The sequence below is a fragment of the Nannospalax galili genome, unplaced genomic scaffold (assembly GCF_000622305.1).
Source record: "Nannospalax galili isolate Female #2095 unplaced genomic scaffold, S.galili_v1.0 scaffold685, whole genome shotgun sequence".
Taxonomy (NCBI): Eukaryota; Metazoa; Chordata; class Mammalia; order Rodentia; family Spalacidae; genus Nannospalax; species Nannospalax galili.
This window is the reverse complement of record NW_008353482.1, coordinates 2,894,745-2,907,492: the sequence shown is the minus strand read 5'-3', so window position 1 is coordinate 2,907,492 and position 12,748 is coordinate 2,894,745. Positions and strand designations below refer to the sequence as shown.

Here is a 12,748-nt window from a genome sequence, read left to right as displayed (position 1 = left end):
ACACACACACATATGTATGTATACAGTGATGAATAGAACCCATTTGCTGACAATCCCCAAACACCTATTATCAAGTCACAAAGAATGAAGCTTTAGTCTCTAACAAAAATATTACAAGAATAAATTTTACTCAAAGGCTCTTAAAAATTTGTAAGGCTAAATTTAAGAATAGCTCCTAATATTTACTTGAGGATTTAATTCATATGCTCATGTCAAATTCCTGGCTCAAATCACTTGAGAAAATTTCCATCCTGAACACAAGCCTCCTTCACATGGACTAAGGCCCTGAATGCCAAGTCCTGCCCAGCTGTCTTTCTCACCCTCCCTGTTCTACCCACAGTGGCCTTCTATGAATCCCTTTTCCATACTACACTGCTTCCATTTATGGGGATCTTGAACATGCTCCCATGTCTTGGAAGATTTTTTTAGACACTGATTGTGCTGAAAAGAAAAGAAGAGAAAAGAAAGAAAGAGAAAGAGAGAGAAAGAAAGAAAGAAAAGGAAGCTTCCCACCTAGCACCATACACTTGTAATTCAAGCAGTCATTACCCCTAATTTTATATGCATGTATACTTTTAAGTTAATGCTTATCTCACACCCAGGGTTATACATCCCATGGGGGTAAAAAAAAAAAACAAAAAAAAAACAAAAAAAAAACGGTCTTTTTATTCAATGTTGATATGTTAGTGCATAGAACATTATCTAGCATTTGATAGGTGGCTGCTAAGTAAGTGCTGAATAAACAAATGAAACCAACTTAGTACCCCTGGTTTACCGAAAACAAATAAAACCAATGATCCCAGAGGAGAAACAAAGCAAGGCAACTTAAATCATCTCACTAAATCAGGCATGATGGTGTAATCCCAGCACTTAAGAGACAGAAGCAGAAGAATCCAGAATTCAAGGCCAGCCATTGAAACTGTCTTTAAAAAGCTGGGGATGTAGCTCAGTGTTAGAGCATGTAGAGAGACTTTAGGTTAGATCCTCAACATTGAAATACAACAAGACAACCCACAAAACTCACAACAGCTATTCCTCTAGTAAGTCCCAATATTTTCTTTAATTTTGAATTTTAGTATTTATTAGACTATATTCCCAACAGATAACAACCAGCAGCTGAATGGGGGGGGGGAGGAAACAGTAATCAGTATGGTCAAATAGTCAGGTTGAAAGAAAAGGGTTGTTTGGGAATACTAAGTTAGAAATAAAGAATTGCCACAACTTGCCTATACACACATAAAGAACAGTATAATCAAGTACTGAGGGCATTTCAAAGCTTGTTCTCTTTTCAACAGTATGTAAGGTAAGGAAAGCAGGTGTTTTCACTTATTACAGGGATAAGGGACTTGGACCAAACAGGTTAAGTCACTTTTCTAAGACTTTACAAACAGTAAGAAAAACATCTGAAACTTATCAACTGGTCTGACACAGGTATCCCTTGGCATCCATGGGGGACTAGTTCTTGGACCCTGTGGATACCAAAATCTGTGGCTGTTAAATCCCTTATATAAAATGGTGCAGTATCATATACAATGTGTCCACATTCCTTAAATCATCTCCAGAAACTAAAAATATACAATGCAGTATAAATGTTGTGCTGTTTCACAGTATTGTTCAGGGAATAATGACAAGAGTCTGTACAGTGTAGTGTGTTGTTTTTAGAATGTTTTCCATCAGTGTTGGCTGAATCCACTGATGTGGAACTCAAGACATGGAGGTAGGTTATCTGTCCTTGTTTCCATGTATTTGCATAAAAGTAAATGAGCTGTAGTGACAGAATAGCACTGAATTAAAGACTCAAAGTGTTGTTCCTAACTAGACTATAGTGAGAAATTAAATCTTCTACAGTTCCTTGTAGTCTGGGCTATTGAATAGTTAACATTTTCTCCAATCTTAGTTGCCATTTATAAGAGACCCTTAACTTAGATAACTCAATATTTCCACTTCAGACAGAAGACATTTTCCTGTAACCTGGACTTGCTTATACAAAACTGCGTGCTTGTGAAGTACAACTCAGATTACCTCACATCAGTCCACCTTTCTTACCTAGGCAATGTACCTGAAAAAAAGATTCTTAAAACACTACAAAAATCAGATACATAGAGATTGGAAACGCATGTGCAAACATCTTAATGTCAATTGCATTAAAAATGAATTTTTCTGTATTAAACTGTGTATTTTAATAATGAAATGGAGATCTTTTTTAAAGGTTAAAACCTCATTTAATTTTATGTCTTATAGGGTTTATACTGAGTACAATATTGTATAACTGTAATAATTCAACTGTAAACCTAAAAATTTAGAGCCAATTTTGAAAGAGATGCATCTAAGCTCAGGAAATTGTTATTGAATATGTCAATGCTGTTGTAATGAAATGCTTCTTCTAAGTATGTGGTTATTAAATAAATAATTAAAAATAAAAAAAACAAAAAAACACTACAAAAATCAAGAGTTGTATCAAAACTTACATAAATCTTTATGTATGTTACACTCAAAGAAAAATTATCTCAAACACAACAAAACCAAACCACACTGCACCACACCATAGGATTTCAGGTTCCTGAAAAGGAAGCAGAGATAAAAACTGATCAAGATAAATCAATTAAAAAAAAAAAAAAAACAGGCAGGAATGTTTTTAAATGACCCTATACAGACGTTCTACTATTCTTCATTCTAGTCTGAGAAACTGGAACCCATTTCCAAATAGAGCTTTCTTCTCTGCTGTCACAGGCTACTTTAATCTCCAATCTACAGCAATTTCTTTTTTTTTTTTTTTTTTTAGGTTTCAAATCAGATATACCAGGATCCAAGATCCCAGGAGCCATTAATAAAGCTCTCTAAGTAGTATCTTTGTAAAAATGGAAGGAAAGGCGGATGGGCAGACTGGAAGGCTTCTGGAGTAGGACACTGTGGCCATGCCAGTGCCATCTGCCAATCTTATTCAACACACACAGACACACACACACACACGCCATGCAACAGCCTTTCTCTAGGAACCTGATTCTCTTACTGATATAGCCATGAGTAAAATATCCAGCCTCCAAGTGCAGTGAGGATGAGACAAGGAAAGGGGAAATGCATTTGATGACTCTGTGGGATGGTACACCACAGTCTCAGGGCCAGACAGAGATCTATCTTGCTTTTGTAAACAGAATTTCACTGATACTTTTTCTTGTGTTGCCTTTGCTGCTTCACAGTACAAAGGCAAAGCTGAGTGCTTATAACATAGACCCTCTGGTCCATGAAACCCGAAACACTATATGGTACTTTACAGAAAAAGTCTGATGACCCTGTGTTACAGATGGTTAAATGACAGGTTAAAAGTAATATAAACAAAGCTTAGATGCTTTTAGGCATCCTTGTCTGAAGGCAGGTGCTTTACATCTGCAACATCGTAGTGATCTAAGGGTCCCAGAGGCCTATTCAGTGCCAGGATGAATACTGAAAACTTGCTTCAGAAAATGTGTCCACCAAAGTCAAAAGATTCTGTTCTCACCAATGAGCTGCAGTTCTCGGAAGGAAGTGCTGCTCAATCAACAGTAATCTGCTTGTAACTTAAAAAAAGAAAGAAGGGCAGTGAGACTGTCAAACTGCCATCATAGCTACTATATAACAGAGTAGATTAGAAAGCCAGCTCAAGTCAGGAAAGAACCTACAAAGCCTCCCATACAGGACAGGGTATTGATGAAGAGTATCGATGCAAGAACTGTATTTTCCTGTTTACATTTAAAATAAGTGACCTCAAAGAGGAAACTCATAATAAAAGTTTTAAAACTCCAGAGGCCATGGCGTTTTCATGGAGACTACTCCTACATGGGTTCTGTGGTAAAGGGGTGGTGTGCTAGGGGCAGCCCACACTGGCCCATGAATCACCTCTCCAGCTCTCTACTCTGCAATGCCAGTCACAGTGGGACTGTTCACACCACCAAACACTTTCTAGCACGATACTGCGGGAAGTTACAAGGAAGCCTCACAGAAGATAAACAAGCAGGAAATTGGCTAGCAAAACTTTCTCAAGAAGGAGATGGGCTGAGTTTCTACCAAGGCCTGGGAAGTAACCAAGAAATCATCAGTTTTCTCAAAACTCTTCCACCTATAAAGAAAATTAAGACAAGAAAGATCATGTATGTCATCTTTAACACCCTATAGAATTAGAAAGTCAATGCATGCTTGGTAAACAAAATCAATTCTCCCATAAATTTCAGTTTGGAGGATAGTTTAGGACAGTCTGTCTCCCTGTGTACAGTGGTTAATTAACCTACAGACTGTATGTGTACCAAAAGTGTAATTCTACACCTGGCTTCAAACAGAGTGACCAGTTCTCATGCCAGGCATGGTGGCATGCGCCTTTAATCCCAGCCCTAGGGAGGCAGAGGCAGGTGGATCTCTGCAAGATCAAGGCTACCCTGGTTCACACTGTGACTTCCAGGTGGGCTGTGAATGGAGAGACCCTGTCAAAAAACAAAAAAACAGGGTGACCAGTTCTCTAGTTTAGCTGATCCAGAAGAGCTCCCTGGGTGTGCAGCTTGCTGTGCTAAAAAGACAGTCTGGGGCCAGCCAGCAACAGCTGTTCACCTTAGTTTTAAATAAATTCAGGAATTAAAGTGGCCTCAAAGTTATTACTGCAAGTCTGAGCAATGTATTAGGAAAACAAAATTTCTGCTGCTATCACAGGTGTTGGTGCTGTAGACCACACAATGCAGAAAAGCATATCACCAAGTACCACATCAGCAAGTGCTGTGCATAACGGGGCAGGACAAGTGGTACAGTGCAGGTCTCAGGAAAAGACTAGAATGAAATTGCAAACAGAGAAGGTTGAGTCAGTACAGATGTGTGACAACAGTAACAAAGGCCTAAATAAAGAATAAAGCACCTGGGAGGCAGCAAGCAGCCAGCAGGATTGAAGCACATATCAGCACTAGGACACACACCAAGTCAGTGAGCAAGTGTTAGCAAGTACAGAATTTGGAGTTTATCCTGTTGAAGGAGGGCTTTATTTACAGAGGTTCATGAAGTTTCTAAGCACAGTGGAAAGCTACACAGAGATTGATGGGGAGAAGTTGGGAAGTGGCCTGAGGTACTGCAGCAGAAGCCTAAGGATGGACGGCTCCAAACATTAAGGCTCTGCAGGTGAAGGACAGGCTTATGCTAGAGTTTTGCAGTTGATTACATTATTCATGGTTCCAAGGGATATTACCAGTCCTTTGATCTTTCAAAAGAATGTATCTATGGGCTAAAATACTACAAAAATCAGTCTACAATCATTGAGGTGACCTGTCTTCAAAGGAGCATTACATGAGCCACTCAAAAAGAGTTTTGCTTGTTTTGTCTATAAGCTAGTCTCATTCTGACTAATGAAATGATACTTATGAGGTAGAAAACAAGAGCAGTATATAAATGGCCCGGACAGTGAATATGTAAAAAATAAATAAGACATCCACACAACAATGGCTATTTTCATTTTCCAGATGGCCTGTGGTTGTATGCCTCTCTGATCTGATTACAAAAGACCTGACAATCAGGGCATTCATTATCAAGCTAATAGTTAATGGCAATAATGGGAGTGCTTTTGGCATTACAGATGGGAAGAGGAACTGAGCTGACAAGGGCCTTCAGAACAGTGGCCTAGGCTTAGCAGGCACTCAAGATTCAGATGACAAACATTTCCTGAGAAGTCTCTGCTGACAATCCTTGCCACACCCTAAATCTGACTTAGAGTGACTATCCTGAGCCCTCACAACCTTTGTTCACCTCTACTACAGCATTTCCCCAATGGATTGAAATTGTCTAAGGGAAGGATTCCCACTTGTTTTTTAATCCTCTGCCAAGCAGCACTGGGCAAGCATTCCATACCTGCTGAACAAAGCAATTCATTATAGTCAGAGCATTTTAACCTTCTCCCTCCTACCTCAGGGATCCTTAAAAAACATCCTGCCTGAGGAGAAAAGAGACCAAAGGTTAGGGAGCCCCACTCACTGCAAACCTCCATCCCTATCAGAGCTGTTGGCACTCTACCAGCCAGCACTTCAGCAAGACCAGCAACACGAAGTCCTCTACTTCTCAAGACATTCCATTTTCTGGCACCTAAAACTGTGTGCAAGTTCTTTCTCAAGCTAGGTCAAAATCTATGAAAAAGACAGTGCCAAGGACAGAGTTCTTTATATCTCACTGGAGAACTCTCCCTAAACTGACATTTAATCTGTCCTCAACACTTCCAAACCGTTAACTCTCACCTGAAAAGTCACTGCTGTAGCCAAGTAGGCCATGCTGCTCGGTGGTTAAAGGCACACCTGACAGCCAGGTACAGAAGTCCGGCTCTGACTGCTAGCTGGGCAGCACTTGGGCAGTTTGCCCAACTCAACTCAGTTAGCTATAGTTCTCTCACCTGTCACAGGAAGATACAGTAGTGCCTCATCTGACAGGGCTGCTGGGAAGATTAACCTCTAAGCTATATCAGCGACCGATCTTAGTCCACAGTCTTCTACCTATCCACAGGCAACATGGAGCCCCCGCCAACCACCCCTCCCACCCTAGGCCAGGCTATGATGCAGCTTCGCCATACTTCAGGAACTTTCCCTTTCTACACAGAGCCTGACCCTGAGGAGGACCTCACATGCTCACCAAACCAGTGTACTAGGTCAGCAGCTATCAAAGACACACAAACACAGTCTGGAATCCCATGCTTATAATGAAAAGATGCTAGAACACAAATGCACATACATCAATAAATATAGAAACACATGCACATTTTAAAGTCATTTTCTAAAACTAAAACTATTATGGAGATTTTACACATATATCGCTAAAAGAACAGGATTCATATGATGCAGAGACAAAGAGAACACCCATATTAATGTTCACTACTCTGACAGTGTACTTTATTACAATTACAGGCTCAGACACAATTCTCGAGATATCTGGAATGAAACAGCAGTGTTCCTCTTGCTCCTAAATACAGGAGCTGGTCTGTCTGCATGTGTGCATGGCTAAGGTAACAGTGTAAACAGGTGGTCTAAGGGGTTCTTCATTCTGTCCATTATTCACAAGAAACAGCTTGGTGCTTGTCACATTTCAGGCACTATGCTAGATATCAGGATTACAATCCCCAATTCAAAGGGTTACATGAACCAGTTGAAAATACTAACATAAACCACTATCTAAATTAAATTAGTTATCATTTTCTTCAATTTTTCGTGCTTAATAAATGAAGGGGATCATTTTAAATTTAGCATTCCTAAGACCCAACAGAGCACATGATAAATGCACACAAATAAACAATTGATTTTGTATTCCAATTTTCATCTACTTATTGAATTAAAAGTTCAAACTTGGGGCAACTAAAGAAGGATATCCTTGGACTCAAGGCAGTATGCCAAAGCATAGCATGCAATTCTATATCAATGAACAATCACTTCTTGTTCTGTGTGCCAGGATAAAGGCACAGGTGACTTGGCCAACTTTTTTCTTGCTTTCTGACTGCAAAGAAGGCCAGAACTGTATTAATCAAGCCCTCTCAGTAAGACTGCTATCATTATCATAGCCTAGGATTTTGTGGTTGGTTGGCTGTTGTGGAGTGAGAGGGCACACAAACCCAGAGCCTTGAGCATGCTAAGAATGCTAGTACATGATCTACCACTGAGCTACAACGCTAACCACTCTAATCTAGGTAGTTAGATCACTAATACTTTCTACTTGTCTTCCACATTACCTGTAAAGAGTAGCAGGTTAGACCAAAGAAGGGCAGAACCTCAGGTTCTAATAGCAGTCACAGATGTGACATTGACAGGTATAAAGGAGGAAAAGGAGACCACAATGGGATGGCCAGACAGAACATAATCAGGAAGAGTGTGGGAAGGTGAGGACAAGAAAGTAAGAAGAGAAGAGGTCCGGAAAGGAGGCAAGATGCTGTAATTCAGGATCAGCTCGATGTTCTGTAAAGACAAGTCAGGAGCAAAGAATTGGGTAACAGAGCTATCATGCATGTATGCATGTACAGATTTTAGATGTGACATGACATTCCATGCCAGAAAAGTTAAAACAGGTCAGAGAGTTCCTTAATAGGCAACTAAATAGAAGACACTGCTATTTCTCAGAAAAATAAATCACTCACAGTCAGAAACTGGGGTTAAACTCTTCCCCCAGAAAACTGACTTGTCAAGACTGGTTGTCTTTAGTAATTTTATTTTTTTAACATTTTATTTATTATTTTTATTTTATGTGTATGAGTGTATTGCTTGCATGTAGGTAGGCGCACCAGTGTCATGCAATGCCTGTGGAGGTTAGAAAAAAGGCATTGGATCCCCCTGGGACTGGAGTTATGGACGCCATGTGGGTACAAGGAATCAAACCCAGGTCCTCTGCAAGAGTAGCCAGTGCTCTTAACTGCTGAGCCATCTCTTCAGTTCCATTTTTAGAAATTTTAAAGAATAATTCTTCAGTAAGAAAATTCTTCAACCATATTCACATTCACTAACACTTTTCCTCGGCATGCCTTAAATTTAAGTTAATTTTAAAAAACTAAATGCAAGCATAGCTAAGACCACATTGTTTTTAGTGTCAAAGCACAGTGAGAGGGAGAATAAGGTAAGGCCAGTTCAAAGTAAAGGCAAAGTTCAACAGCTCACAGAGACTCAACATGCAGAGTTTCCCTTGCTGTCTTTTAAATTAGGATCACAAAGACTAAAAGAGAACACACAGGGAGCAAGGGTTACTTAGTACTTCTATTGCTCTCAGGGACAGCAGAAAGGATTCGTTAAGGAATGCTATTTAAGTGAAAATGTGAAAAATACAGCTAACTCCCATAATTAAGTCTAAAAAAACCTTTAAGAGTTAGCATATACCACACAGAACCAAAGGTTGGTGCTTATAATTGTTTGTCCCTACTTAATAACTTTTTAAAGTTTCCATATTTTTTGTTACTACCTACAAAGTTTTAATTACTTCACTAAGATTCTGAGGTTTCTGATACAGACACACAAACTGGCATTTAATCATATTTCAGGTTTAAGGCTTTCCTAAATGTCTAGCTATTTCACCCAATAATCCTATTAACCAACTGATTTTTCTTTAATTATTATGCAATTATTATAATTCAAAACAGTAATCAAATAATGCTTTTTCTTCTACACTCTAAAACTTTCATCTACCATGAATCTCTGCTTCTATTTCAAAGATCCTATCAGGAAAATTTGTTTTTAATAATGATTCTCGACCTGAAGATGACCCTAAGAGGTATAAACACAGAGATGTGCACTGCCTGGAGACATTCTGGTTGGGGTCAGGTGGCCACAGCTAGTTAGCAGGAGACAGTGCTACTGGCATCTAACAGGTGGAAGACAGGGATGCACACACACACACACACACACACACACACACACACACACGCAGAGAGAGAGAGAGCTCAGCCTAAAATGTCAATAGTGCCTCTACTGGGAAACCTGGGTCTAAATCAAAACAAGCAAATTTGCAAAGGCAGCTGGCAACTTCAAAAAACAACTGCCAAGTAAGTAATTCAATGTCCACTACTAAGCTTCGTCATTAGCTTTGAGACACAGGCATGTTTTTCATATTATCAAAACACATTCAAATGATGATTTCATTATTAACAATGAATTCATTAGGTAACAAGCAATACGTAGGGGGAAAAGTACTTTCACTACCCAAACAATGAACCATTTCTTCAAAAAAAAAAAGAAAGAAAAACATTTCAGAAGAAAATCAAAAGAGGTCTTTATACTCTTGACAGTCTTCTATGACGCTTCAAACTTTCAGCGACAAACACCAATCGTTTCTAACCAACTTTTTCCTCTCAGTTCTTAGGTTTTTAACTGGAGAAAACTTAAATAGAAAAGGAAAGTTAACCACATACTACTATTCTGTACAATACCAGACCCAAACACATTACTAAAGTATCTGTTGGGGTTCTAAAGTTTACCTGGCAGAAGGACTGGCTCCAGTTTTTTAATCTTCGGTTCCGAATTGATCTTATCGTCAGTCTGAAATACATGAACAAAATAAAACGAAATCCAAATACCAACGCCTTATAAGACACTAAGGCAATTTTCTAAGCAATGATACATGCGATATATCTATATCCCCCCACTTAAACTTCTTTCGCCTCTAAAGCGAGATCTTTTTAAGATCTGCTCATTATTGACTTGGGAGCCTGACAAAAAATAATGTACAACAGCCTCTGCCGCTTCTGCAGTTCACATTTACGATGGACAGGTAAGCGTTAGGTGTCCAGGCACTGTAACCATCCTGGCAGGCGCTGCAGGGCCGTCGCCCAGCCCGAAGGAAAGAAATCCAGCCGGCAAAAGTTCCCAGGATCCGGTCGCACCGCAGAGCTTCGGGCAGAGAATGGCTGCGGCGGAGTTTTACAAGTTTGCCCCGCGCCAGTGAAGCCTCCGGGAGGTCGGCTGGTCCGCGCCGCGTCCGGGTCCCAAGCCGACCCCGCGGTGCCCGGGAAGCCCAGGAAGGCGGAGCGTTTACCTGGGGCGGCGGCAGGAGATAGGACTTGAAGGTGGGTCTGGGCGGCTTCAGGGAGAACATGATGGTACCGCCACTGCGCCCCGGCCCTGTCGCGGGCCAATGCCTCTGGACGCCTCCGGGTTCAGAGCTCCCGGGGCGGCTGCCCAGGCCGGCTCTGCGGCCAGCCCAGCCGGGCGGACTGGCAGGCGGGGACGCGGGGGAGCACCCGCCCGAGGGGGGCGGAGCTGGGTGGCGCGGGGCCCATCCCCGGAAACGGCGGAACGCCCCGCCTCGGAGCCGGACGCGCGCAGGGTAGTCGGCCCTCAGCTCCCGGCCTCGAGGCCGAACTATCACGGGAACGCAAGAGTACACCCGGCGGCTGCGGGGCCTCAGAGAGGGCGCCACAGTGAGCGGAACCAGGAGGCCATCTTGGGAGCGCGCTGCTACGGCGGCCCGCACGGGGGACCTACGGAGACTCGCACGGGTCACGGCGGCGACGCGAATCGGCCCTAACGGGTGACTAGCGCACCGCCCGGTCCCCACGGGCTCTACAGACCCCCTCACAAACCCCGTGTTCTCAGGGCCGCTACCTTGGCTGCTGCTTGTTAGGCAACTGGCCGGAGTGAGACGTTTTTGAAGTCGAGATGGAGAAGGTACCGGATCATCCTGGTTACAGATGTCCGTGCGCTGTGGGACCCACACCCACTGGTGCAGCCAGAGATGACCCGATAAAGCCCCACGTGCCCACTGGGACAAGGTGGTTTTTGACCTGGAACCAGTTGATTTCCTTGAGATGCTGAGATTTGGCTTGTGCTGCGGGGCCGTAAAGTTCAGAATCCACAATTTAGTTCACTGGTTTTTACTGTCCTCATTAAACTTTAATTTGAAGAAAAGATCCTAAGCAGGCGGCTTTCCTTTTCTCGTCCAACGTCATATGAAAACACAAGCATGGAGAGTAAGATTCTAGGGTTGTGGGGACTTTACAAGGTGTGGAACTGAGACTTTGCCCCTTAGTTCCACAGACCCCCCTGGATTTCAGCATGTGATGTGTGGGGCATTCTAGACTCTTCCCGGGTTCTGCACTGGAACAGCCTTTGGTGGGAAGGAGCTAGTAGTGTAACATGTCGGCTTCGAAGAATAAAGCTCCAACCGGCATTTTATGACGAATGATGCTGGTGTTCCTAACGTTTAAGAAAAATCTTAGCAAAAAAATGAAGCAAAGATTGAGAACGTTGCTCTTTTGAAAATAACAACCTGTATTCATACAGCTCTACTGATCTTTCTGTTTAACCCCTTAGTAACACAATTGTACTCCATGTCAGATGATTACTCATGAAAAAGAAAACACTGTTACACACACATTGAAATTTATGACTGTCATGTTACTTCTCTGCATTAAGTGGATTTTTTCCTAACAAATAGTCTTCACACACTTGTGGCTTTTTCTTTATAATTGTATAATTGTGATTTGGGTTTTGCTGTTCAGATTTTCTTAGGAACAAAATTTGAAAAAAAAAATCCAGATTTTTTAAATTAATAGTAAATTTTCTGTATAAATTTTCAGTAATGTATTCTGGACATCTAGTTTTATTAATCTAAGGAGGCACTCAGGCTACTGTAACAAAATTTGTTGTAATCTGGCCTGTGGCTTCCCACTAACTCCTCTCCTGCTGCATGAGGCTGCTTCAGGCTCCCTGCTTTAGACAACAAAAATGTATTACTTTTCAGAATTCTAGAGTCTGAGAAGCATACACTCAGAGTTCTGTCAAAAAATGGCCCCTCTATTTTCTTGCAGTACTAGTGATTGAACTCTGCTTTCCACAGGTGCAGCAAGCGCCCTCCCTCCCACTGAACTGTATCAACAACCTTTATTGTATATCTTATTTTGAGATAGGGTCTTATTGACTTGCTGACCTTGGACTTGAGATCCTCGTGCCTCGGCAGAGCAGGATTTCCAGAGCTAGATTACAGACCTGTGGCACCAGGCCCAGCTTCAAGAAGGGCTCTCGTGAGGGCTTTCAGCCTCTTTGGCCAGTGGCAGTTAGATACTGAGCTTCTTAGTATGTCTTCTTAAACACTAATCCTATTAAATTAACACCCAACCTTTCTGTCCTCAATTACCTCCTAAGGACTCTGTCTCCAAATAGAGTCACCCCAGGGATTAGTGTTCCCGCGCTTACGTTTTGTGATGGGGCTGTTTCACCAATCTTGCCACTTCTTCTCTGATCCTGACCTTGACTACTCTATGTTTGGTGTAGTATACCACTCCCTTGTTACA

At 41.8% G+C, this 12,748-nt stretch overlaps 1 protein-coding gene across 2 annotated transcripts in view; it reads right to left on the bottom strand.

Moving 5' to 3' along the window:
• The window catches only part of Mtmr10 (myotubularin related protein 10), a 54,484-nt gene extending 43,169 nt beyond the window's left edge, over positions 1 to 11,315 (bottom strand). For both annotated transcript variants that reach the window (XM_008850608.3, XM_008850609.3), the window contains exons 1-2: positions 10,492 to 11,315; positions 9,935 to 9,995 (exon numbers count right to left, since the gene is read on the bottom strand). In XM_008850608.3, coding sequence (XP_008848830.1) covers positions 9,935 to 9,995; positions 10,492 to 10,551 — 121 coding nt within the window. In that variant the 5' untranslated portion in view covers positions 10,552 to 11,315. The remainder of the gene's footprint in view (positions 1 to 9,934; positions 9,996 to 10,491) is intronic.
• Positions 11,316 to 12,748: the final 1,433 nt, after the last annotated feature.